General features: G+C 38.1%; 1 protein-coding gene and 1 pseudogene across 5 annotated transcripts in view; both read left to right on the forward strand.

Moving 5' to 3' along the window:
* LOC128696740 (uncharacterized) overlaps window positions 1-27627 on the forward strand; it is a 294106-nt gene that overhangs the window by 29662 nt on the left and 236817 nt on the right. For all 5 annotated transcript variants that reach the window (XR_011393202.1, XM_070094479.1, XM_070094481.1 and 2 more), the window contains exons 3-6: window positions 11985-12086; window positions 25178-25301; window positions 25795-25910; window positions 26883-27117. Coding sequence is in view for 4 of the 5 variants with exons in the window: in XM_070094479.1 (XP_069950580.1) it covers window positions 11985-12086; window positions 25178-25301; window positions 25795-25910; window positions 26883-27117 (577 nt within the window). In the remaining variant the exon portion in view is untranslated. The remainder of the gene's footprint in view (window positions 1-11984; window positions 12087-25177; window positions 25302-25794; window positions 25911-26882; window positions 27118-27627) is intronic.
* LOC138854024 (uncharacterized) lies at window positions 8347-9138 on the forward strand (annotated as a pseudogene).

The following is a 27627-nucleotide window of genomic DNA, read 5'->3' on the forward strand; positions in this document are numbered from 1 at the left end:
CATCTTTAAAATGAGTTAGTTGGCTGGTCTGCATCTGAACAATTAATTCTTGTAGACCTAGTCTTATTTCCTCCAGACCAAAATAATCCTTGTGATATTTATTCGTGAACCATTCTAGTGTTTTACAGCTTAATTTATTCTGTACCATGGCACTCAATAACCAGTCTGATTCCTTCAGATTATATTTATTACTTAATGTTTTGAGAGTGCTCTCCAGTTTAACTCTAAACTGCTGTAAACCTTTGTAAGTATGATCTGGAGATTTTAAATTAATAATGATATTCACTAGATCCAACCTACTTTGTTCTATATTACCATAAGTGACTTTCAACAAGTCAACTACTTCCTTGTAAGAGTCATTTACATTGGGAAAGGCTTGTATGAGTATGTAAGCATCTCCTCTTACCTGTCCTTTGAGGTAAAATAATTTAGTTACACAGGCTAGGTCACTCCTGTCATGCACAGCTGCTTTAAAAATTGACCAAAATTCCTCCCAGTTTTCTCCAGGATTAAACACAGGTAAACATAGTTCTGGGAGTTTTGGCAAAGACATATTATTTGTTGGAGCAGACTGATTAACTGCCTGGTTTACACATTTTAATTTATTCAAGGCCTGACTTTTACAAGAAAGAATCTTTTCCTTTAATTCATAATACTGATTAATCATGAGATCTACTTCAGTCTCATCTACACAGTTTACTAACAAATCTCCTTCATATTTGTTGTAATATAATTTGTATGAATCATATCTATTATCTAAAGCATCTAAATACAATTTTAAATCATCAGCATTCACAGTTTCTTGATTCATTAAGTCCAAACATTTATTGTATGCTTTTGTTACATGCCCCTTTCTAGCTTGCAGTGATGCTTTCTTTGCTCTATATTCCATATGTTTGTCTTCTACATTAATTTCCTCATTTTCAGCCATGATGCAATGTATTAAATTCAACTTAATAACACTGATTATGTACTAAATTATGCACTTTATAAAGGTAAATAGTACAACTTACCTTTAAATAAATTCTAGCTACTTGAGCTTAGCAATTACATGTAAAAAATTTTAATATAAATTTTAAATACACAATAATGTTAGCTACACGTGAGCTTAGCAATTACACATGTAAGAAATTTATATGTAAATTTTAAATGTACATTAATACAAACCTTTAGCCAGCCTTGGCTTATCAAAATTATTATACAAATTAATATAAATCCTTGCCAGAATTTGGTATAGCAAAATTAATATTATACACATTAATATAATTAGCAACACTTGCCTTATCAATTACACATACATTGATATAAATCTTGGCCAGAATTGTCTTATCAAATTAATATTGTAATAATTATAATCCACTACACATTAAGTAAAATTAATATTATACACATTAATATAATTTGCAACACCTGGCTTATCAATTACACATACACTGATATAAATCTTGGCCAGAATTGTCTTATCAAATTAATATTATACAAATTAATATAAACTTAGCCAGACTTGACTTATCAAAATTAATATTGTAATAATTATAATCCATTACACATTAAATAAATTTGTGAACTTAACATCCACCTCCTTCTGTCATTTCACATATAATTATTAAGTAATTAACTAATTAATGACTTCACTAATTACCTCCGGTTCAAGAAGGACCAATGGGCAAATTAAATGTGGAAAATTGCATTTGTCTGAATGTAACTAATTATGTACATAACAGTAAATGATAACAAAGATAATTATTATTTATCAATGTTACATAAACAAGTAGGAATTTGGGACACCTAGGTCGCAAAAAATGTCCCCCTTCGATACCTACCACTGTCATAACCACAAGTTGCTCTGGACCTATTAATTAAATGAAATATACATACACCAGGAATACTGGTAAATATATAAATTTGTGGACTGTATATTAAAAATAATAAATGGTTATATATATACACAATTACATAACAGAAGGAAAATATATCTTAATATCACTCACCAATTTGACTGGATATTAAGTTGTATCATACTCAGAAAAACCTCACTAACTAAATTTATGAAAACACTGGCCAGAATTATACACAAATCTAGAGAGCTTATCTGAGGTTCCTGGAGCTGTCTTGTCCAGTCGTCTGATATCTCAAGTTATGCAGGAATGCATGTCCAACAATTTCACCTCCTATTTGAGATGTGTCAGCCCAATTTCAACCTCTAGAGCACGAAAATTCCTTCCCATCACACCAACGTTGTACACAATTCAAAACCAAGATGGCGAGTCTCCTCTGCGCAGACGCAGGCTTTCCGTTTTCTATGACATAAATATTATTAACCCTTTGACTGTCGCAACCCCCAATCCTGAGGTGTCTCCTGGTGTCGCAAAATTTAAAAAAAAAAAAATATTTTTTCTTATGAAATGATAGAGAATCTTTTCCCGATTGTAATGGCACCAAAAAAACGAAATTTGATGGAAAACTGACAGAATTACACTCTCGCGAAGTTAGCGACCTCGGCGCTGTTTACAAATTGGCGATTTGCCCACTTTGAGCCCTATTTTCGGCTAATTCCATTGTTCCAGTCGCCCAAACTCATAGCTATTTCTTTAGAACTCCATTTTTTCTATCGATTGAGTACAAGAAACTGCCTATTTACTGATTTCAACTACCTAATAATGTGGTCAAAAATTTGCAATTTGGCCAATTTCACGAAAACTAAAAAATATGACATTTTCAAAATAAGGTCCAGAATGAACAATGCAGACATTCCTGGCTCTAAAATAACATTTTCTTTGTTCATTAGTCACATCTCCAGGCCCCTCTGATATTACTCTTGCTTTCTATTTTGAATTTTTATTCAAACAAAAAGTAGAAGATTTACTATTATGCAGACTACTGCAATACTGTAATAATTGTATAAATAACATCAACCCATTCATGACTGCATATTAGAATGGCTAGTTGGACATTTATTGGACAATGGCATCATTTGTTTACTTTTGAACATTGGCAAAAATCAAACATTTCCCCTACTTTGAGCTCCATTTCTAGTTTTTTTTTTTATAGTAAAATCAATCAAAATCACCTCTATTTCTATAATATGTTTTCCATTCTATCAAATGAGACCAAGAAAACGAGAATACAACCGTAAATACTATACGAAAATAGACCACAAAGTCGGCATTTTTTTTTTCTCATTATGCACTGCGTGCTCCAGGATTTTTTTTATATGGTGCACACTGACCACACAGACCCATTCTCTCACATGTGGGCCTACCAGCTTTCTCCTGCTTGATTTGAAGCCGCTAGAATTTATGAGTACATATACGTCAAACACGGTACCTCGTAAGACGTATATATACGGCCGCGACAGTCAAAGGGTTAAATACAGTATGGCCATCTATTTACATATAAATACTGAATTTCTGGAAAATATATACAGTATTTTCCACACCTTATATGTACATTGAATTTACAAATGCAGTATGTACATGTATTCTAACATACTGAAAACCTCAAAGGTTTGCAAAGTTGATAAAACACTGGAACAGGGAGTCACAAGGGTCATGTGGTATCACTGTACACAAGCAGGAACAAGTGTAATAGTCTTTGAGAGGAAACTGGATCACTACCTTCATCAAGTGCCAGATCAGTCTGACTGAAGAATATATGGGCCAGCGAGCTGCTAACAACAGCAGGTTGATTGATCAGGCAAAGCCCAGAAAAGCCTGGCCAAAGGCTGGGCTGTGAGGTTAGGAAGCCTCTAGAAACTGCTCACAGATATATTACAGGTATGAGTCACAACATTTCTAGTTAGAAACTTTTTATGCATGATGGTGATATAAAAGATTGCTCCCAGGAGTCTTCCCTCAGCCACCATTCTTGGTTCACTACCATTTAACCTTGTACAGTACCAATAGATATTCAAAAATAGTATGCTGGAACAAGAGTAGACATTTTCAGTAGGAAACTGAATTTCTACCTCTGCTAAATGTCAGAACAATGAGGCTATGATGGCCATGAGAGTCAGTGGGTGCAAACAGTAATAGTCCAGATGAGCAATGGACTTTGAGGGTAGAAAAGTGCTCAGAACTGATCACAAAATATATCACAGGTCAGGTGTGGAAAATACTGTATATATTTTCCAGAAATTCAGTATTTATATGTATATAGATGGCCATAGATATATCAGATCACTTTCTAGTTGTAGCTACACTGAGAGTAAAAGGTAGATGGGATACAAGGAGAATAGAAGCATCAGGGAAGAGAGAGGTGAAGGTTTATAAACTAAAAGAGGAGGCAGTTAGGGTAAGATATAAACAGCTATTGGAGGATAGATGGGCTAATGAGAGCATAGGCAATGGGGTCGAAGAGGTATGGGGTAGGTTTAAAAATGTAGTGTTAGAGTGTTCAGCAGAAGTTTGTGGTTACAGGAAAGTGGGTGCAGGAGGGAAGAGGAGCGATTGGTGGAATGATGATGTAAAGAGAGTAGTAAGGGAGAAAAAGTTAGCATATGAGAAGTTTTTACAAAGTAGAAGTGATGCAAGGAGGGAAGAGTATATGGAGAAAAAGAGAGAAGTTAAGAGAGTGGTGAAGCAATGTAAAAAGAGAGCAAATGAGAGAGTGGGTGAGATGTTATCAACAAATTTTGTTGAAAATAAGAAAAAGTTTTGGAGTGAGATTAACAAGTTAAGAAAGCCTAGAGAACAAATGGATTTGTCAGTTAAAAATAGGAGAGGAGAGTTATTAAATGGAGAGGTAGAGGTATTGGGAAGATGGAAGGAATATTTTGAGGAATTGTTAAATGTTGATGAAGATAGGGAAGCTGTGATTTCGTGTATAGGGCAAGGAGGAATAACATCTTGTAGGAGTGAGGAAGAGCCAGTTGTGAGTGTGGGGGAAGTTCGTGAGGCAGTAGGTAAAATGAAAGGGGGTAAGGCAGCCGGGATTGATGGGATAAAGATAGAAATGTTAAAAGCAGGTGGGGATATAGTTTTGGAGTGGTTGGTGCAATTATTTAATAAATGTATGGAAGAGGGTAAGGTACCTAGGGATTGGCAGAGAGCATGCATAGTTCCTTTGTATAAAGGCAAAGGGGATAAAAGAGAGTGCAAAAATTATAGGGGGATAAGTCTGTTGAGTGTACCTGGTAAAGTGTATGGTAGAGTTATAATTGAAAGAATTAAGAGTAAGACGGAGAATAGGATAGCAGATGAACAAGGAGGCTTTAGGAAAGGTAGGGGGTGTGTGGACCAGGTGTTTACAGTGAAACATATAAGTGAACAGTATTTAGATAAGGCTAAAGAGGTCTTTGTGGCATTTATGGATTTGGAAAAGGCGTATGACAGGGTGGATAGGGGGGCAATGTGGCAGATGTTGCAAGTGTATGGTGTAGGAGGTAGGTTACTGAAAGCAGTGAAGAGTTTTTACGAGGATAGTGAGGCTCAAGTTAGAGTATGTAGGAAAGAGGGAAATTTTTTCCCAGTAAAAGTAGGCCTTAGACAAGGATGTGTGATGTCACCGTGGTTGTTTAATATATTTATAGATGGGGTTGTAAGAGAAGTAAATGCGAGGGTCTTGGCAAGAGGCGTGGAGTTAAAAGATAAAGAATCACACACAAAGTGGGAGTTGTCACAGCTGCTCTTTGCCGATGACACTGTGCTCTTGGGAGATTCTGAAGAGAAGTTGCAGAGATTGGTGGATGAATTTGGTAGGGTGTGCAAAAGAAGAAAATTAAAGGTGAATACAGGAAAGAGTAAGGTTATGAGGATAACAAAAAGATTAGGTGATGAAAGATTGAATATCAGATTGGAGGGAGAGAGTATGGAGGAGGTGAACGTATTCAGATATTTGGGAGTGGACGTGTCAGCGGATGGGTCTATGAAAGATGAGGTGAATCATAGAATTGATGAGGGAAAAAGAGTGAGTGGTGCACTTAGGAGTCTGTGGAGACAAAGAACTTTGTCCTTGGAGGCAAAGAGGGGAATGTATGAGAGTATAGTTTTACCAACGCTCTTATATGGGTGTGAAGCGTGGGTGATGAATGTTGCAGCGAGGAGAAGGCTGGAGGCAGTGGAGATGTCATGTCTGAGGGCAATGTGTGGTGTGAATATAATGCAGAGAATTCGTAGTTTGGAAGTTAGGAGGAGGTGCGGGATTACCAAAACTGTTGTCCAGAGGGCTGAGGAAGGGTTGTTGAGGTGGTTCGGACATGTAGAGAGAATGGAGCGAAACAGAATGACTTCAAGAGTGTATCAGTCTGTAGTGGAAGGAAGGCGGGGTAGGGGTCGGCCTAGGAAGGGTTGGAGGGAGGGGGTAAAGGAGGTTTTGTGTGCGAGGGGCTTGGACTTCCAGCAGGCATGCGTGAGCGTGTTTGATAGGAGTGAATGGAGACAAATGGTTTTTAATACTTGACGTGCTGTTGGAGTGTGAGCAAAGTAACATTTATGAAGGGATTCAGGGAAACCGGCAGGCCGGACTTGAGTCCTGGAGATGGGAAGTACAGTGCCTGCACTCTGAAGGAGGGGTGTTAATGTTGCAGTTTAAAAACTGTAGTGTAAAGCACCCTTCTGGCAAGACAGTGATGGAGTGAATGATGGTGAAAGTTTTTCTTTTTCGGGCCACCCTGCCTTGGTGGGAATCGGCCGGTGTGATAATAAAAAAAAAAAATAATAAGATGGCCATACTGTATTTAATAACATTTATGTCATAGAAAATGGGAATCAGCATTCCTGATGTATATTTCACTTAATTAATAGGTCCAGAGCAACTTGTGGATATGACAGTGGTAGGTATCGAAGGGGGACATTTTTTGCGACCTAAGTGTCCCAAATTCCTACTTGTCTAACTGATAAATAATAATTATCTATGTTCATTTACTGTTATGTATATAATGATACATTAAGATAAATGTAATTTTCCACATCAGGTTTGCATGCTGGTATAGTATTATTTTTTACAGTCAGACAAACACCATTCTCAGTCCTGACCGAGGAAGTTCTCTGCAGTTCTTCTGCTTATCATTCACTGAACCCAAGTTAACTACCAGCTTCCTCAGTTGTAGTAAAAAATTAGAAATAATGTGTAATTTTTTTATGATATTTTATGGGTATGTATTGTAAAATAGTTATATTTGTCAAATTTCACAATATAAAATAATGTTTTTATAATTTTCTCAGTTCTGCAGTTATATTCAATTATAAATATGTTTTTTGAACTTCAGGGTGCAAATCTGTCATTAGAAATATAATTGTCCAAATTGGCACTTACATAGTCCAATAACAATCTAAATCTTCTAAGTAACGTACATCAACATTGAAAATTTGAAGCTGATCAACAAAGGCATTCATAAGCCATTGCTTATAAACTAGTATCCTAATTTTTTCATATTTCTTCATTGATAACAAATTGGCATGTACACAACTGAAAATGAATCCAAACCTTTCACATGATCATGATTTGTCTTAGTTTTGAGCTGTGTAGGTGACAATTTTCTAAGGGCAAAAAATTACAGTACTGTACATACATGTATATGCATTTTTGTGGTAGCCATTTTATATTGTTGCAGATTCTGTATAATAATCAATGCTGCCATGGTTGTAGATAATAAATCTGAAAAGACGTTGGATTTCCAATAATTCCAGGTTCATCAGTAAACTTATAAGTTGGCTGCCAGACTAGTAGGTCCTCCACTGACATTCCTGATTCACAGTGAAAGATGCTTGCTGAGTGGGGCAATCATTCTTGTTATTATATGACTTCTCTCTGTGTGTGAATTGTCCCTTGTGACTATTTTTTTACTCCGAACAGGTTATTCAGTCATCATACTGCCAGTGGTGGGCACAGTTTCCCTAATCTGCTAACCACTAATTAGTGGAACTAATTTTTGGTTTAGTGGATTAGCATTTCCACTAACTTTGGAAACCTTTAGCGGACCAATTAGCTTCCGCCAAATAAAGTTCCGCTAACTTTGAATCCGCTAAAAAAAATCAAATGTTGTTGGTAGTCAGAAAGCAATGCCTTTTCAATGGTGCACTTCTTTATTCCTGTCTGTTGTGGGCATTTCTCCAACAGTCAGTCAGGCATGCTATTGGCTGACTTGTCAATGTAGCAGCAGCAGCAGCAGTAGCATTTGAGCAGCATTGTTAAGTCTTACAGTGTCAGTGATCACCGAGGTGCATTATCACTTATTATTATGAACAGGGGAGATGTTTCTGTTCTGCCTGAGGGTGTTGTTGAGGAGCCAGAAGCAGCTGTGGTTGAAGTAGAGGCTGCTTAGGCTGAGGGCCCGGAGTTGCAGAACCCGTGGCCCCACCTGGATGACTATATTGTCCTCAAGTCAAGGGATACGAAGGATGCGTCATGTGCCAGCCCAACAGGATGATGACACAGCTGAAACTGCAGACCTTCACTGATCCTGAGGTTGGCTTCCTGACATAGTATGCTCAGGTGGTAGCAAATGTTGTCAATGCCATAGATAAGATCCAGGGGGAGGACCAGGCCTATCTTGGGAGCCTTCTGCCAACTATAGCGGCTACCATCATGAAGTTGAAGGAGGTCAAGTCAAAATGTCTCTTGTACTGCAGTCATCTGGTAGATGCAATCCTGGCAGGAATTGCAAAAAGGTTTGGGCTCCTCCAAGAAGACCAGGAGTGCCAGTTGGCTGCTGCCTTCAACCCCAAGTTTCGCCTGCTGTGGCTGGAGCAGTATGACAACAGCCAGGTCAGCAAAGTGAGGAACACCATGGAGACTGTCATGGAAGCAGTCATGATGGAGACCAGTGAGGAGACCAGCAGCACCACTAATGAGGATGAAGAAGATGACTTCAGCAGCATCACTCAGTTCTGAGACAGCAGAAGCCACAAGTCACTGAAGTCGAAGGCACAGAGCATGGTGAAGACCTGACTGGAGACCGGCTTGAAAGAGGTCATGAGTGAAGTCGCCTTCTTGGGTGAGCAGGTCTTGATCGACCTATTCATTAAGTACAGCACCATCATCCCATCCAATGCTGCAGTTGAGTGCCTATTCTCTATAGATAAAGATATCTTGAGGGCCAAGAGAGCCACCCTGTCAGTTGGAAACTTTGAGAGTCTGATGCTCATGAAGGGCAACCAGCATCACATCAAAGTGATGGAGAAGGCCCAGCCAGAGTAGTAATCAGCCCAGTCATCATCTGAACTTGGCATGATTTCATTTGTTCAATTAACTAGTATTTGAGTGCACCTGTATGGCTGTATCGCTGGTGCAGCAATAAGTTGGCCTCAAGGTTTCATCTTTAAGCATGATTTTCAACTACTTGTTTGTAGTTTATTGGGTTCAAAATCTAAATTAAGTTAAATGCAAACATGAACAGAAACAGAATAAAATGAATGAATACAGTGAGTAACTGGAACTGATGAAGAAAGCAGTCAAATAAGCTAACTCAATCTGTTCGGGTGCTATGGGACTTCAGTACAGCGACAAGTGTATCCTTGTCGGTTGCATGCGTTACATCATAAAATTAAACAATTGCTATTTTCGCACTAGCGGCACTTGATCATGATTTGACCTTGGCATTCTATATCTTATCAGGAAGCTCTCCAGGTCTGTTCTAACCGAATCTGAATCCATGTGAAAAAGTTAGCTGTTAGCATTTAGTGTTAGCTTCCGCTAATTTCTTTGGCTATTTAGCGGTTTAGCATTAGCGGAGATAATTTTTTAGTTAGCAGATTAGTGGTTAGCAAAGCTAACTTTTTGGTTAGCTGTGCCCACCACTGCCTGCAGCCTGTTTTCTAGCACAACAAATGGCTACACTATCATCTTTCTCCAGCCTTGAAGAGCAGTACATACAATCATACCCCACTTTATGTCATTTCAGCCAATGTCAAATTTGCCTTTTTGCCACTTTTCTAGAGTAAATTTCAGTTCAGTGAACGTCGTTATGTACATTCGACTTTACATGACTCAGCAACGTCACTTATGTCATAATTTTTTAATTGTGTGCATTGTTCTTTAAAAAATATGACTTAAATGTGTTTTAGCGTTCTTTAAGGTTTAGCAATAGTTATATTCTTTCATGAGTTATTTATGCTAATTTACTGTGTTTGTCGTTATTTTAAGGTATTTTTAAGGCATTATGTCCAGTTTACGTGAAAAATCGGGTTACGTCACAGCTTTTGGAACCAATTAATGACATAGGGCGGGGTGTGAGTGTATTGTCTTCCACAGATTCTTATAACAGGAACATACTCACCTGGTGAATAAAAAAATGTCGAGTCAAAAAAATGTTTCACCAATTTTAGAGGCATCCAGGTTGAAGAGCAAATAAGGAGGGGTATTGACAGGTGGCACAGTGAATTTTCACTGATCTATGCTCACCAGTGGTTAGCTAGGGTCTGGCTGAACCTGGTCATATAAAACGAGCTAAGAAGAGAGAAAATGGGTCAGGAGGAGGAATACCATGGAAAAAAATTGGCTGGGAAGTCCAGACTGGGAGTTAGAATGTTGTGACAGGAGTTTACCTGGAGAGAGTTCCGGGGGTCAACGCCCCTGCGGCCCGGTCTGTGACCAGGCCTCCTGGTGGATCGGAGCCTGATCAACCAGGCTGTTACTGCTGGCCGCACGCAAACCAACGTACGAGCCACAGCCCGGCTGGTCAGGAACCGACTTTAGGTGCTTGTTCAGTGCCAGCTTGAAGACTGCCAGGGGTCTGTTGGTAATCTCCCTTATGTATGCTGGGAGGCAGTTGAACAGTCTCGGGCCCCTGACACTTATTGTATGGTCTCTTAACGTGCTAGTGACACCCCTGCTTTTCATTGGGGGGATGTTGCATCGTCTGTCAAGTCTTTTGCTTTCGTAGTGAGTGATTTTCGTGTGCAAGTTCAGTACTAGCCCCTCTAGGATTTTCCAGGTGTATATAATCATGTATCTCTCCCGCCTGCATTCCAGGGAATACAGGTTTAGGAACCTCAAGTGCTCCCAGTAATTGAGCTGTTTTATCTCCGTTATGTGCACCGTGAAGGTTCTCTGTACATTTTCTAGGTCAGCAATTTCACCTGCCTTGAAAGGTGCTGTTAGTGTGCAGCAATATTCCAGCCTAGATAGAACAAGTGACCTGAAGAGTGTCATCATGGGCTTGGCCTCCCTAGTTTTGAAGGTTCTCATTATCCATCCTGTCATTTTTCTAGCACATGTGATTGATACAATGTTATGGTCCTTGAAGGTGAGATCCTCCGACATGATCACTCCCAGGTCTTTGACGTTGGTGTTTCGCTCTATTTTGTGGCCAGAATTTGTTTTGTACTCTGATGAAGATTTAATTTCCTCGTGTTTACAATATCTGAGTAATTGAAATTTCTCATCGTTGAACTTCATATTGTTTTCTGCAGCCCACTGAAAGATTTGGTTGATGTCCGCCTGGAGCCTTGCAGTGTCTGCAATGGAAGACACTGTCATGCAGATTCGGGTGTCATCTGCAAAGGAAGACACGGTGCTGTGGCTGACATCCTTGTCTATGTCAGATATGAGGATGAGGAACAAGATGGGAGCAAGTACTGTGCCTTGTGGAACAGAGCTTTTCACCGTAGCTGCCTCGGACTTTACTCTGTTGACGACTACTCTCTGTGTTCTGTTAGTGAGGAAATTATAGATCCATCGACCGACTTTTCCTGTTATTCCTTTAGCACGCATTTTGTGCACTATTACGCCATGGTCACACTTGTCGAAGGCTTTTGCAAAGTCTGTATATATTACATCTGCATTCTTTTTGTCTTCTAGTGCATCTAGGACCTTGTTGTTTTACTCTAAATGGTTCATCAGATATCATAGACTGAAATATAGTTTTTTATGTACAGTACTGTCACTGGCAACTTGAAAACATCATAACATGACAATTGATCATTTATCGTTGTTAATACAACTATCATGAAAATTGGAAAGGGGGTAGTGATATCAAGAAAAACTATTGATAAATTAAATTTTTGCATTATGGCTTTGACTGTTGTGACCATATTTCTTTTCAGTATCGATGGGTTTATATCCGCACAGGAACGAAACGGCCACAGGTGCTTAGCTCTGGACGTCAACTTGTAGTTGGTGAACCCAGACTTGCACTTGATACTAAGGTAAATTTAGTAATTGCAAAAGGGAAAATCAAAACCTTTTCATGTCTTTATTAAAGGGGAAACTTTGAGCAGAAACTTAACACACAAAAAGTGTTATAGTAGATCTCCAGATATTGTATTATTTTAAATTTAGTATTTGCCTGTGGAGGAAGAATACAGTCCTTGGCAGTACTGTATAACAGTTTACGTGTTAAATTGAATCTTAACAGTAGTTTATTCTGAAGAAATCAGTAAAACCTTGATTTAGCAGACCCCAATTTAATGACTTGGATATAATGGACAAAATCTGTAGATGAACAACATCTGGAAATGACAGCGAAAGCCTTTCTGATCCAGAATTATTATTATGGCTCACTGGGTAAAATGATTTCTGATTTAATGGACAAATTCTGTAAATCTGGAATTGTCTGTTATTGTGACAGTCATGAAACAACAATCTCATCTTTTCTTTCAGTTGAGGCTTCATTGAATAATAAAGGTATCTTTTGAGCTGTACTCTTTTGCAAAATATGTCTCGCTATTTTTTAATTACTCTATTATTCATGTATTTATACCATAGAAATTATGCAACAAAATTCCCATAGAAGGGACTACCTTATTTGTTTACTTTGTACTGTATGTAGTTAGATTTGACCTCACTTTGTCATGGTGACCACATTAGTACCTTTTGAGGACAGGCCAATTAGGCTGGCATTACCTGGGCTTACCAGGGGTATGAGTAGTTACATTTTTTCATGTGTTTAATATTATTGTTTTGAGCATACAGGATTTTTATAATTATTAAATTTATACGAAGCATTAAACCCATTTGAATCATTCAGCACACGGAGTGGGGGTGAAGGTCTCCAAACACAAAAGTGTGATAAGTAAGTAATGTAATAAATAAACAAATAAAATAATATATTTTCAAAATAAACATAATTCTTGCAAAATTTGGTGACACTTATTTCACACTTTTTGAAAAGCTTCTGGTTGTCATCATTATTATTATTATTATTATTATTATTATTATTATTATTATAATTAGGGAGGAGTGCTACATGTGTAGGGGTCATACAAATCAAGAAAAATGGGAGGTAATTAGGCTTGATCTAAGGAAGAGGAAGATATATGTAGTACTTCCTTGATTAATCAAGAGCCCCTTACCATCCTCAAGGCACCTCCCAGGTATTATTTGCATGTTAAGTTTAATATACACAAGAGTCATTATGTTGCCTGAAGGTAAGGTTATTAAAAGTACAATGGAACCTCGTTTTTTGGCTGCTGCGTTTTTCAACCAATTTGTATTTAGGCCAGTTTTTTGGCAGAAATTTTGTTCCGTATTTCAGCCATTGCCTTGTATATTGGCTGTATTAGATGCATCAGCCCACCTCCTGCCAGGACGCTGCGCATAGCTGAGTCAGTCTTCCTTTGTCTGTTGGCGAGTGAGCATATACTCCACGCATTCATCCAAACATTCATCCAAACCCCTCATGGTGATAAACATCTATAGAGTACCACAGTCAAACATTTACCACTTTAGTGAAAAATTAGGAAACTTGATAACTGATGCACATATGAACAAAGACCATCTGCTAACAGATTTCAACATAAATCTACTACATGACCAAGACCCACAAGTAACCGAATTCACAAACACTATGAGCAATTGCTAGTTGCTACCAACAATATCTAAACCTACAAGAATCTCCAAGACCAGTGTCTCTTTAATAGACCACATCTGGATTAACACCATATCCCCTTCAACCCTCTAACTGTCCAAACGTAGATCTACGTTTGCACGAGTAGCACTCCGCCCTTGATTTTCTCCATAAGAAAGAATGTAAAAAAACATAATTCAGAGCGCTATGCGAGCAAACATAAATCTACATTTAGACAGTTTAAGGGTTAAAATCAGGCATAATCACAGACAACACCACAGACCACTACCCAACCTTTCTCATAACCAATCTAGGTAAACTGCCCCAAGACATTACTAAAGTTACCTTCATACTACATAACGAGACAGCTGTAAATAACTTTATAGCAGCTATGAATAACATTGACTGGTAAAATGAGCTCGAACATTGCCCTAGGAAAACTAAACAGATCACAGCTAAGATACTGAATAGTCCCTGGCTAACACCCAGCATCCTTAAATCCATTAATACAAAGCACCAATATGAAAAACAGTACAGAATGGGTCAAATAACTAGAGACCAGTCAAAACACTACTCGTCAGCTCTTACCAGCCTCATAAGAAGGTCTAAAAAATTGTATTACGAAAATAGACTACAAACCATCAAAGGTGATATGAAAAAGACCTAGAAAACTCTATCTGAAATTCTTGGAACTTAAAAGATATCCAAAAACAAAACAATCAAATTAACAAAAACAGACGAACCCCTACTCCCACCAACTGAAACAGCAGACAGACTCAATGTTTTCTTCTCCACCATAGGAAAGAACCTAGCAAGCAAAATCCCAAACTCAAACACCTGTCCATCTGACTATCTCACGAGCACCTACCTGAACACACTATTCCTAGCTCCAACCAACCCAACAGAAGTCTCATTCATCATCAACACCCTTAAAAACAAGGCAGGAGACATAAACAACTTGGCAACTTTTATGTACAAAAAAGATAAACAACTTGGCAACTTTTATGTACAAAAAAGCTTCTCAAGTATTGTCATCAATTATTGCAGCACTCTTAACAAATCCATTAAATCCTCCACCTTCCCAGCAATTCTCAAAATAGTGAGGGGTCACAAAGGAGGTGACCAAGCAGACTTGAATAACTATAGGCCAATATCTAACTTACCACTCCTCTCTAAAATCTATGAAAAATTAATTCATAGACGGATCTATTCCTACCTCGTCTCACATAACATACTAAACCCCTGTCAGTTTGGATTCAGGAATAATAAAAGCACAAATGATGCTATCATACACATGATAAAACTAATATATACTGCTTTCGAAAAGAAAGAAGTCCCGCTGGGAATTTTCATTGATTTACATAAAGCTTTTGATACAGTCGACCATGAACTGTTGTACACTAAATTAACACACTATGGTATCAGAGGCCACGAGGCCACTCCCTCAACTACCTAAAGTCATACCTTAGCAACAGAAGTCAATATGTGCACATAAATGGTGCAAACTCTTCCACACAACCAATCACAGTCGGAGTCCCACAGGGAAGCGTCCTTGGACCACTCCTCTTTCTCATCTACATCAACGACCTACCAAATGCATCACAGCTCCTCAAACCCATATTATTTGCAGATGACACTACATATGTCTTCTCTCACCCAAACCCAGTCATACTCGCCAACACAGTCAATGCCGAATTGCAGAAAATATCTGCCTGGATGATGACTAATAAACTTACACTGAATACTGACAAAACCTACTTCATTCAGTTTGGAAACAAAGCTGCAAATGTTCCACCTAACATAATGCTAAACGGATCACCCGTAACAAAACTCACGGAGGGAAAATTCCTAGGAATCCACCTTGACAGTTGCCTCAAGTTCCAGACACATATACAACAAATAACCAAGAAAATCTCTAAGATTGTAGGCATACTATCAAAGATACGATACTATGTTCCACAATCAGCTCTCCTTGCACTGTATCATTCACTCATCTACCTTTATCTCACATATGGAATTTGTGCATGGGGATCAACAACATTAAATCACCTAAGACCACTAATAACCCAGCAAAAGGCAGCAGTCAGAATAATAACAAATACCCACTATCAACAGCATACTCCACCAATATTCAAAAGTCTAAATCTGCTCACCATTAAGAACATCCATACTTATTCATGTGCCTACTACATACATAGAACAATGCATGCAAACATAAACCCTTCACTCAAACTTTTCCTCACCAATCTTAACAGGACACATCAAATCAAATCAAATCAAATCAAGTTTATTTTCTATAAGGATTACAATGCTGAGTTTACAGAATTTGGATATTGTGTGGTTTACATGTTTTAAAATACTAATTACAGAGGGGGCCCACTAGAACACCTAGCATGGCTAGGCATTTTGGGCAGACTTGGATTAATTCTTAACTTTAAAATATTACAAATTATGAGGTAAGTTGGTATTATTGTTAAGTGACTAAATACTAGTTTGTGAGTTTAGCAATGTGAATGCTTTTGTTTTTGTACAATAAATAGTTTCAGTATTGGAGTATCACAGGCCAACTTACGACTAGTTAGGATTCATTATTTTAAGATTAAGATTGATATTTCTGTGTTTATGGTCAAATGGGTGAGTGAGTGTAAGTGTGAACCACCAGGTGATATTCATGTAATTAGTTGACGGGGTGTATCAGGGAGATAAGATGTTTTATAATGGTAGTTTTGAAGGTGATGAATGTGTCTGCAGTTCTAGAGTTTTCAGGGAGGGTGTTCCAGATTTTAGAGCCTTTGACTTACATTGAATTTTTGTAAAGGTTTAGTCGGACACGGGGAATGTCATAGAGATGTTTGTGTCTGGTGTTATGCCTGTGGGTTCTGTCACAACTATCAAGAAAGCATTTTAGGTCAAGGTTAATATTGGAATTTAAGGTCCTGTAGATGTAGATTGCACAGTAGTAAGTGTGGATGTACTGAACTGGGAGTAAGTTTAGATCTATGAAGAGTGGGGGGGGGGGTGATGCCAGGGATGGGATTTAGTGATTATTCTTACTGTGGCTTTTTGTTGGGTTATTATTGGCTTTAGGTGTGTTGCTGCAGTTGATCCCCAAGCACAAATAGCATAGGTGAGGTATGGATAAATAAGTGAGTGGTATAGTGTGAGAAGGGCATTTTGCGGCATGTAGTATCGTATCTTGGAGAGGATCCCAACCATTTTGGATACTTTTTTGGTTATGTGTTTTATATGGGTGCTGAAATTCAGGTTTTTGTCGAGGTATAGGCCTAGGAATTTGCCCTCATTATGTCTGGCAATTAGAGTGTTGTCGATCTTAATGTTAATTTGCGCAACTCCTGCTCTGCTACCAAACATAATATAGTAGGTTTTGTCAATGTTAAGCGTAAGTTTATTGGCTGTCATCCAAGTCGATATTTTGAGCAGCTCCTCGTTAACAATGGTGTTGAGGGTGGCAAGATTAGGGTGAGAGATGACATAAGTCGTGTTGTCAGCAAAGAGAATGGGGTTCAAGTGTTGGGATACGTTTGGAAGATCATTGATGTATATGAGGAAGAGCAGGGGACCAAGGACACTTCCCTGCGGAACTCCAGTATCAAGTGGCCGTGTTGATGATGCTGTGTCTTTAATGGTGACGTACTGATACCTATTAGTAAGGTAGGATTTGAAAAATGCAAGCGCATGGCCTCTTATACCATAATGGTCAAGTTTGTGGGGTAGGATGCTGTGGTCTATTGTGTCAAAAGCTTTTCTTAGGTTAATAAAAATTCCTAGCGGATATTCCTTATTTTCCAATGCTGTGTACAGCAGATCTAGCATTTTTATAATTGCATCATTAGTGCTTTTATTTTTCCTGAATCCAAATTGGCAGGGGTTGAGTATGTTTTGTGCCGTTATAAATGAATATAGTCTCCTGTGCACGAGTTTCTCAAAGATTTTGGATAGCAATGGTAAGTTTGATATTGGCCTATAGTTGTTTAAATCTGTAGGGTCACCACCTTTATGTATTGGTGTAACCCTTGCTGTCTTGAGTAGTTTTGGGAAGGTGCTAGTTTCTAGTGACTTGTTAACCCTTTGAGGGTCGACAGGCCCTCTCCGAAACTCGTTCTCAGGGTCGGCCAAATTTAAAAAAAAAAATTATTTTCTCTTATGAAAAGATAGAGAATCTTTTCCCGATCATAAAGACCTGGAGTTTACCTGGAGAGAGTTTCGGGGGTCAACGCCCCCGCGGCCCGGTCTGTGACCAGGCCTCCTGGTGGATCAGCGCCTGATCAACCAGGCTGTTGCTGCTGGCTGCACGCAAACCAACGTACGAGCCACAGCCCGGCTGATCAGGAACTGCCTTTAGGTGCTTGTCCAGTGCCAGCTTGAAGACTGCCAGGGGTCTGTTGGTAATCCCCCTTATGTGTGCTGGGAGGCAGTTGAACAGTCTCGGTCCCCTGACACTTATTGTATGGTCTCTTAACGTGCTAGTGACACCCCTGCTTTTCATTGGGGGGATGGTGCATCGTCTGCCAAGTCTTTTGCTTTCGTAGTGAGTGATTTTCGTGTGCAAGTTCGGTACTAGTCCCTCTAGGATTTTCCAGGTGTATATAATCATGTATCTCTCCCTCCTGCGTTCCAGGGAATACAGGTTTAGAAACCTCAAGCGCTCCCAGTAATTGAGGTGTTTTATCTCCGTTATGCGCGCCGTGAAAGTTCTCTGTACATTTTCTAGGTCGGCAATTTCACCTGCCTTGAAAGGTGCTGTTAGAGTGCAGCAATATTCCAGCCTAGATAGAACAAGTGACCTGAAGAGTGTCATCATGGGCTTGGCCTCCCTAGTTTTGAAGGTTCTCATTATCCATCCTGTCATTTTTCTAGCAGATGCGATTGATACAATGTTATGGTCCTTGAAGGTGAGATCCTCCGACATAATCACTCCCAGGTCTTTGACGTTGGTGTTTCGCTCTATTTTGTGGCCAGAATTTGTTTTGTACTCTGATGAAGATTTAATTTCCTCATGTTTACCATATCTGAGTAATTGAAATTTCTCATCGTTGAACTTCATATTGTTTTCTGCAGCCCACTGAAAGATTTGGTTGATGTCCGCCTGGAGCCTTGCAGTGTCTGCAATGGAAGACACTGTCATGCAGATTCGGGTGTCATCTGCACCAAAAGTTTGAAATTTGATAGAAAACTTACGGAATTATGCTCTCGCAAAGTTAGCGGTCTCGGCGATGTTTACGCATCGGCGATTTTGCCCACTTTGAGCCCCATTTTCGGTCAATTTCACTGTACTAGTCGACAAAAAACATGAATATTTCGCTAGAACTCCATTTCTTCTATCGAATGGGTGCAAGAAACCACCCATTTATGAAATTCAACTATCCAGTACAGTGGTCAGAATTTAGCAATTTTGCCAATTTCACACAAATTTCAAAAGATGCCAATTTCCGAATAGGGTCCAGAATAAACAAGAAAGACATTCCTGGCACTAAAATGACATTTCCTCTAGTCATTAGTCACGTCTCAAGGCCCCTCTTATATTCTTTTGCTTTCCACTTTGAATTTTTATTCTCACAAAAAATATAAGATTTACTGTTATGCAGACTACTGCATTAGTGTAAAAAATGGTATAAATATTATTAGTGCACTTGTGAAAGAATATTAGACTCACCAGTTGACGTGTATTGCACGCTTGGCACGATTTGTTTACTTTTGAAGTTTGGTAAAAATCGAACATTTCTGCTACTTTGAGCTCAATTTCAAGGCACCTTTCATTGTAAAACCAGTCAAATTCATCTCAATTTCTGTAATATGTCTTCCATTCTATAAAATGAGACCAAGAAAACTAGAATACAACAATAAATACCATACGAAAATACACTGCAAAGTCGCTGATTTATTCCAAAAAGATGGTCAAAGTTTTTTTTTTCTCATTATGCACTGTGTGCTGCAGGATTTTTTTTAGATTGTGCACACTGACCACATAGACCCATTCTTTCATATGAAGGCCTACCAGCTTTCTCCCACTAGATTTGAGGCCGCTAGAATTTATGAGTACTAGTACGTCAAAAACCCCTACGCGTAAGACGTACTAGTATGACCAAAACCCTCAAAGGGTTAAAAAGTAATGAAATAGCATGCAAAAGGACATGGGCCGCTTGCTTGTACAATAATGGTGGGACATGAGACAGATTCCTTGAGTTATTTTTAAGTGAGTTTATAATCTCGGTGACTTCCGTGGGCTTAGTTGGTACAAGATAGAAGGAATTTGGGAAATTCCCATCTAGGTAGTCCCCGGGATGGGCATTGGTACCTGGGATTTTATTGGCGAGATTAGATCCTATGGTTGAGAAGAAGTCGTTTATCTTGTTAGCTGTGTCAGTGGGATGCAGTGGTGTTTCATTAGGTTTAGTTAGGACAATATTCTTGTTTTTTTTCAGTTTGTGGGTCCCCAGAATCTGGGAGAGTGTTTTCCAGGTCTTTTTTATATCTCCTCTTGTGTCAGTGAATCTGCTGGAGTAGTATAGTTGTTTGGCTTTCTTTATTACTTTGGTGAGAACTGATGAATAGTGTTTAAGAACATCTTTGTGTATTAAGCCCTGTCTATATTGCTTTTCATATTGGTGTTTCTTATCAATGGATTTCAGAATGGTGCTGGTTAGCCATGGGCAACCAAGCTGTTTATTTGTGATCTGTTTCATTTTTATAGGACAATGTTTGTTGTATAGTCTAAGTAATTTGTTGAGAAAAATGTCTGTCCAGTCATCAATACCATTGGCTTTGGAGAATTCTGTAGGCCAGCCAACAGTCTCTAGATCAGCTGTGAAATTCCTTATTGAGGCCTCGTCATGGAGTCTAAATGAAACTTTGTTGTATTCCAGTGGTGGTTTACTAATGTTTGTCAAGAGGAAGGTAGGGTAGTGGTCTGTAGTGCTGTCTGTGATTATCTCTGATTTAAGGGGGGCTAGTATATTGGTCCATATGTGGTCTATTATGGTTGCACTTGTCTCAGTGAGCCTGGTTGGTTTAGTTATTGTTGGTATGAGAAGTGTGTTGTTCATATTGTTGATGAAATCAGTTAAGCTGATCATCTAGTAGGCCAAGGTTGATATTGAAGTCTCCAGCTAAGAGAAGGTGGTGCTTGTTCATTTGTCTGTTTGTTATTAGTGCCTTTAATTTCTCACTGAAATTTGGGATGTTTGTGTGGGGTATCCGGTAAATGGCACCGATTGTTATAGGCGTCTTAAGGTTTTTTACAGTAAAATTAGCAAAAATGTATTCCCCATATTCATCACTAAAGCAAGTGGTGCTAATACAAGATAATTGGTTAGAGTAATAGATTGCAATACCACCCCCAACTTGGTATGGTCTGCAGTTGTGGATTGCTGTGTATCCTGGTAGAGGGTAGATATCTATTGTGTCCTGCTTAAGCCAGGTCTCAGTAAGAATAATGCAGGAGAAGGGTGTTTTTAGCGACTCAAGGAGTGCCAGGAGGTCATCATAACACAAGACACAGATCTCTTTTTGATGTACCCCGTGTCCATATCACACTGTGTAAAAACTCTATGCACATAAAGGGCCCCAATATTTTGGAATTCATTACCAGAAAATACCAAAGTCACTCGGTCTGAAAATCAATTTAAGACTCTTCTCAAAAGCCACCTAATCACCCTAGACTAAATACTCAATAATTAATATCTAATACTACCAATAAATCTACCAGTTACCTGAATCTTAAAACATCATGACTAGACGACCAAGCTCATATATTGACAAATTACCACATAGAAAATACAAACCTACCAAAACCAGTATTGCCCTTCGCCAAATTGTAGCAGTCTCATACTGTAAACAACTCAAAACTACTGAAAACTACTGGTCTCATAAAAACCATTTTTGAATACATGAATACATTGGATCCCCGCTTTACGATCAGCTCCCAATGTGACCAATTATGTAAGTGTATTTATGTAAGTGCGTTTGTACGTGTATGTTTGGGGGTCTGAAATGGACTAATCTAATTCACAATATTCCTTATGGGAACAAATTCGTTCAGTAATGGCACCTGAACATACTTCTGGAATGAAATAATATTGTAAGCCGGGGGTCCACTGTATATCCTTTTGTTTGTGTAAATTAGATTCACTTAATATTAATAGAACTACTGTACAACTATGATAATTTCTTTAGTGATAAGTAGTCAGTAAGCTATTGAATTAAGTCAGCCCATAATGCCAAGGCATAATAGAGGCTCTCTTTGCACTGCAACCCATCATTGTAAAAATATAATCTCAATGTACTACTTGCAAAGAAATAAAGGAATCTGAAAAATCTGAATCTGAATCTAAAATCCATTGTTTTTGATGTTTTTTTATTAAGTTCGACTGTGAAATAAGTTTTTCTATTAAGTGCGACTGTGAAATAAGTCACCATGGGCCCCAAGAAAGTTCCTAGTAAAGTGCCTTTGGTAAGGAAAGTACAGAACACGATGGAATTTAAGAAGGAAGTAATAGAAAAATATGAGAGTGGTGTGTGGGTGCTGGAACTTGCCAGGATGTATGGCAAAAATAAATCAACAATCACTTCTATCCTGGCAAAGAAAGAACAAATCAAGGAAGCTGATTTGGTGAAAGGGGTAAACATGTTAACAAAAAAAGAGATCACAAACAAATGAAGATGTGGAGAAGTTGTTGTTGTTGTGGATCAGGGAAGAACAGTTAGCAGGAGATAGTGTTTCAGAGACAGTCATTTGTGAAAAGGCAAGGCAGTTGCATGCAGATCTCGACAATATTATTCAATATCATTATTCAGTATTATTCAAGCGACAGAAAATTATTCAATATTATGCTAATATCAACTCTGTGGCTTATTTATCTATCATAATTGATCTAAAATGACATAATAAACAATATAAACAACATAGAAACATGGTATATATTCTAGAATGAATAAAATATATCATTATATGGTGAGTGGTCGCCATCACTCCCAAGGTAAAGTAATTATCCCTCTGACCATAGCTTCCTATACTTCCCCTTCTGAGGTATAAGAGAAAAGAGAGTTTTGGATAGGCTAACTACACTAGATCAATAGTGCAGTAAAAAAAAAAAAGGCTGAAACAAACGTGATTTTCTTGAAAAAAAAAAATGCCAAAGAGGACCTACATCATGCTGGAGGAAAAGGCATTGCCAGGACACAAGCCTATGAAAGGCAGGCTTACCAAAGCCCCAGAGAGGGCTTTGATACCTGAAGTCTTTATGGAAGGGGGATTCCCCTTCCAAACAATAATCAATCCTCCCTCTCTCTCCTCTTCCCTGTCTTCCATAAGCCAACAAGAGTCTTCAATAAAGGTATGTAATAGTGATTTAAATGTTCATTTATTTATTTTATTTAGTTCTCATTGTTTTGTGTATGTAAAACTATAATTGATTTTTAAAAAATGTATTTTTTACTGTTTTTGGGTGTATGGAACGGATTAATTGTATTTACATTAATTCTTATGGGAAATATTGCTTTGAATTTAGGCCATTTCGAATTTAGGCTGACCTTCTGGAACAGATTACAGCCGAAAAACGAAGTTCCTCTGTACTGATTATTTTAAGTAACAAAACTCTGTATATTGTATTTGGTTATAATAATTACATGTATTGGTGATAGAAATATAGTGGTGACAGTTAATGAATGATTATTAATGCTTATTGGAATCTGGATAAGTAGGTTGCTGTAAGTATACGTACGTATTTGATATTTACTGTACATTCATCTTGTGTAAATTTGCTTCAAATTCAGGAGGCATTTTAAGCAATATTTTTGGAGCAGCTGGCAGAAATGAGAAGTTTAAAATCTTCTGGTAGAGTTTCCATAATTTTGGGCCTTTTATTTGCAGGGAATTGGTGCTCCATGCATGCAAATGAAAAACCCATACAAATAACAGAACAGTATGATATCAGATGGGTGTTTTTGTTTTGTGTCTATACATTCGGTTGCAGCTCTCCTGGAAACATTTCAGAAATGGATTAATATTTGTATCCAGTGTCCTGTATATATACCATGTGCAGTAGCAAGTGTGGATGTTTTGCATGTTTAAACTCTTGAATAGTGGGAGTGTATATTGTCTAGAACCTGATTGAGTGAATATTCTAATAGCTTATTTCTGTTGAGTTACAATGGGTTTTAGGTAATTTGCTTTTGTAGATCCCTATGCACATATTTCCTAAGTGATAGGATAGATTAGAGAGTAGTACAAAATGAGTTATATTGTCTGAGGCACAGTATGCAGTAACATATTTTTAAAATAATATTCACTTTAGAAATTTTCATAGATGTGTACAGGATATGAGTGTTAAATTTTAGCTTGCTGTTTATTTATATGACTAAAATTTTTCACTTATTATGTCTTTCGATTTGTGCATTATTTACCTTTATGTTCAATTGAATATTTTTAGCTTGATTCCCAAACAATATTGCATGTGACTTTATTGATTGTCATCCAAGTACATATCTTTATGAGCTCATCATTAATAATGTTGAGGATCAACCAGATCTGGATTTTAAATGGCAAAATTTGTCATCTTCGAATAGAAGTTCAAATAGATACCACTCAAGGGAGGTGCCTCAGGGGCAGTGCCAGAATTTCTGTGTCTGTGTCTAAAATAATAATAATAATAATAAAAATAATAACAACAATAATAACATTTTATTTATACAAGTACATGTACAACTTATAGAGGTCTATATATAGAAAGCCCCTTGTTTTGCAGAGCATTTCAGGCAAATTACGTCAGTTTTGTCCCCAGGTTGCGACCCACACTAGTCGACTAACACCGAGGTACATATCTATTTTACTGCTAGGTGAACATGGACAGCAGGTGTCTTAAGGAAATATGTCCTAATGTTTCCACCGAGGATTGAACTACAGACCTCAGTGTGTGAGCCGAGTGCACTAGCAATCAAGCTAAGTAGTCTTTAAGTATTATGATAAGTTTGCCCAAAATGCATTTGCATACTAGTGGCTTTCTTTTGTGCCTGACAGTGTTTTGTTACATGTAAACTACTTTATCCCTGTACAGCATTCAAAGAAATAAAAATCTGAATTTAAATTTGAATACTCCGGGGGGGGGGGGGGATAGCTATCTTGTTGGAAGTTGAGGGGGCTAGGAGACTTATTTGGTGCCACCCCTGAGGTACCTTGATGCTGGTGAGGGCTTTTTATTCAAGGAATTAGACCACTCCTCCCTCTTTTTGGATCAAACATGATTGCCTCCTATTAATCCATGTGCTGTATGAAATCCCCTACGAGTTTAGTGCTCTCCCTGAAATGTAATAATAATAATACAGACAAGTAATTATAAACTTATAATCACACATGTACATTCATATCTGTCCATTCAAGCATATCTTTTATTGATACTGTAAAGGTTTTAAATTAATTCTCTTTAAAAATTTCAGGTAGAAGATGGGAACATCACACTAAAACTGACTTTGTCAGACATTCGGCCGTATGAGTCTGGCATCTTTATGTGTTGGAGACAGGGACTACAACCTGATCCCCAAATTCTTCTTACTGTATTAGGTGAGAGAGAGAGATGTAAGTAATAGCTCTTAGCTTATAAACAAAGTCAGGAACCCTTTACCTAACCTTGTAAAACCCTGTGTAAGCAGAGAGAGAGAGAGAGAGAGAGAGAGAGAGAGAGAGAGAGAGAGAGAGAGAGAGAGAGAGAGAGAATGAGAGAGAGAGAATGAGAGAGAGAGAATGAGAGAGAAAGAATGAGAGAGAAAGAATGAGAGAGAAAGAATGAGAGAGAAAGAATGAGAGAGAAAGAATGAGAGAGAGAGAGAAAGAATGAGAGAGAGAGAGAGAAAGAATGAGAGAGAAAGAATGAGAGAGAATGAGAGAGAGAGAATGAGAGAGAGAGAAAGAATGAGAGAGAAAGAATGAGAATGAGAGAGAATGAGAATGAGAATGAGGGGGAGAATGAGAATGAGAGTGAGTTAACCAAAAAATAGCATGTGATTAAAAAAAGGCCCGATAGTGGATACTATATGTACTTAATTACTTGTGGCAGAGCCTGGGGCATCACCTGAGAGGCAGGTGATCACTAAATTAGAGGGACCATCAGAAGTCAAATATGGAGATCCAGCCACATTTACCTGTACTATCAGTCCATCCTGGCCAGTCAAGGTAAGAAAGTGAATGAAATATTGTTACATTGATTACAGGTGCTAATCCATTTTGGGTCATAGAGCATGTGGGATCTCGGAGGCAGTCAGGTTTGATCCAGGGAAGGAAAGAGAAGTGCCAGTTCCTTAGATCAAGACACTCCCTTGAAGGGAACAGCATGTCAGTAAGGCAAAAAGTTCTCTTTTGTTCTTTAATTGCTTTGTGTTTACTTTTCCAATGCTAATAGAGATATAAAGAAAAGGAGAATAATATATTGTTTATTATTATATTTGTAAGGAAGCAATGAATGAATAGGAGTCATTCAGCACCTGGGGATTGTAAGGTAATCAAGTTTGATCAAGAGTTTGATCAAGAACCCTTCAACAGCATAAAGAGAGAAACTAATGTAAGCATGGCATGTGGTGCATCAGCTGCTGCCATCAAGAAACTCTTTCACTATCTTTTGTACTTTGCACATATTTAAGGTTGATATAGTTCTTTTTTTGGATCACCCTACCTCAGTAGGGTGATCCAAAAAGAGAAGAAACATTCACAGTTATTCACTCTGTCACTGTCATGCTCAAAGAGTGCTGACATAACATTTCGGATAATCCTCCAAACTGCAACATTCTCACCCCTCCTTCAGAGTGCAGGCACTGTGCTTTGCACCTCTGGGACTCAAGTGTGGTTAATTGGTTTTCTTGAATCTTTTCATAAATGCTCGCCTTGCAACAACCATCGAATCATAAAAAACTACTTGCCTCCACTTGATCTAATGTACTCAAACAAGCCTGTTGGCATTCAAGCCCCTAGCACTGAAAAAAGTTAGTCCCTTCCTCTAACCCTTCCTGGGACAACTCCAGCAATTAAAATTAGGAAATTTTCTTAATTTTTTTTTTGTACATACAGTTTTAATTAATATGAATGTGACGTCCTGCACTTAAATTTGCTAATACTGTAATTATAATTTGTCCAATCCATAATCTTCATCAGGTGACATGGCTCAAGGATGGAACTGAGATTCCAGTTACTGATCGCCTTTATACTCAGACTGTGGAGACAAGAATTGAGCCTGTTAATGACAGTCAAGCACAAAGCAAAAGACAAGAAGCAACAGAACAGCTTTTAGCAACTCTCTCGGTTGCCACTGTCAGGATGGATGCAAACTTCACATGTCGTATTGAAACGGATCCACCTGAAGAGCGCAGCTTCTGGATTAATGTACGAGGTGGGTAGGAGGTAGTAGTTAGTATACTGCAGTTAAATTAGCACTAACTTTTTCTGGATTATTTTATAAATGCATATGCTGTTGTGTTGCCAGTATTGCTTGAAAAAATTAAATTCCCTAATTATAATCCCATTAAAACAGTAATACGTTATTGGTGTGTATATTTATATTAAAGCTTAATTATTTTATATACATTAGCTACCTGTGTTTTTAATTTGCTATATTTGCCATAAAAGAAAGGATTCTGTATATTCTTCATGGGCAATGAACATTGAATTCCTCAGTTCAATACTCTATCTGTAATAATATGTATAATATTTATATCATTTGCACCACTGCTTCTGGTTAATGTACAGCCTCTCCTTACTTCATGATGGAGTTCTATTCCTAAGGCCATGTCGGTAAATGAATTTGTTGCTAAGCAAGGAGCATACTATAATGGTATTGGGTTTGCATCTACCATCTTTGATATTGTTTTAATGTCACCTTCGCACCATTTATAGCAGTTTT

This window comes from Cherax quadricarinatus, chromosome 46 (assembly GCF_038502225.1).
Source record: "Cherax quadricarinatus isolate ZL_2023a chromosome 46, ASM3850222v1, whole genome shotgun sequence".
Taxonomy (NCBI): Eukaryota; Metazoa; Arthropoda; class Malacostraca; order Decapoda; family Parastacidae; genus Cherax; species Cherax quadricarinatus.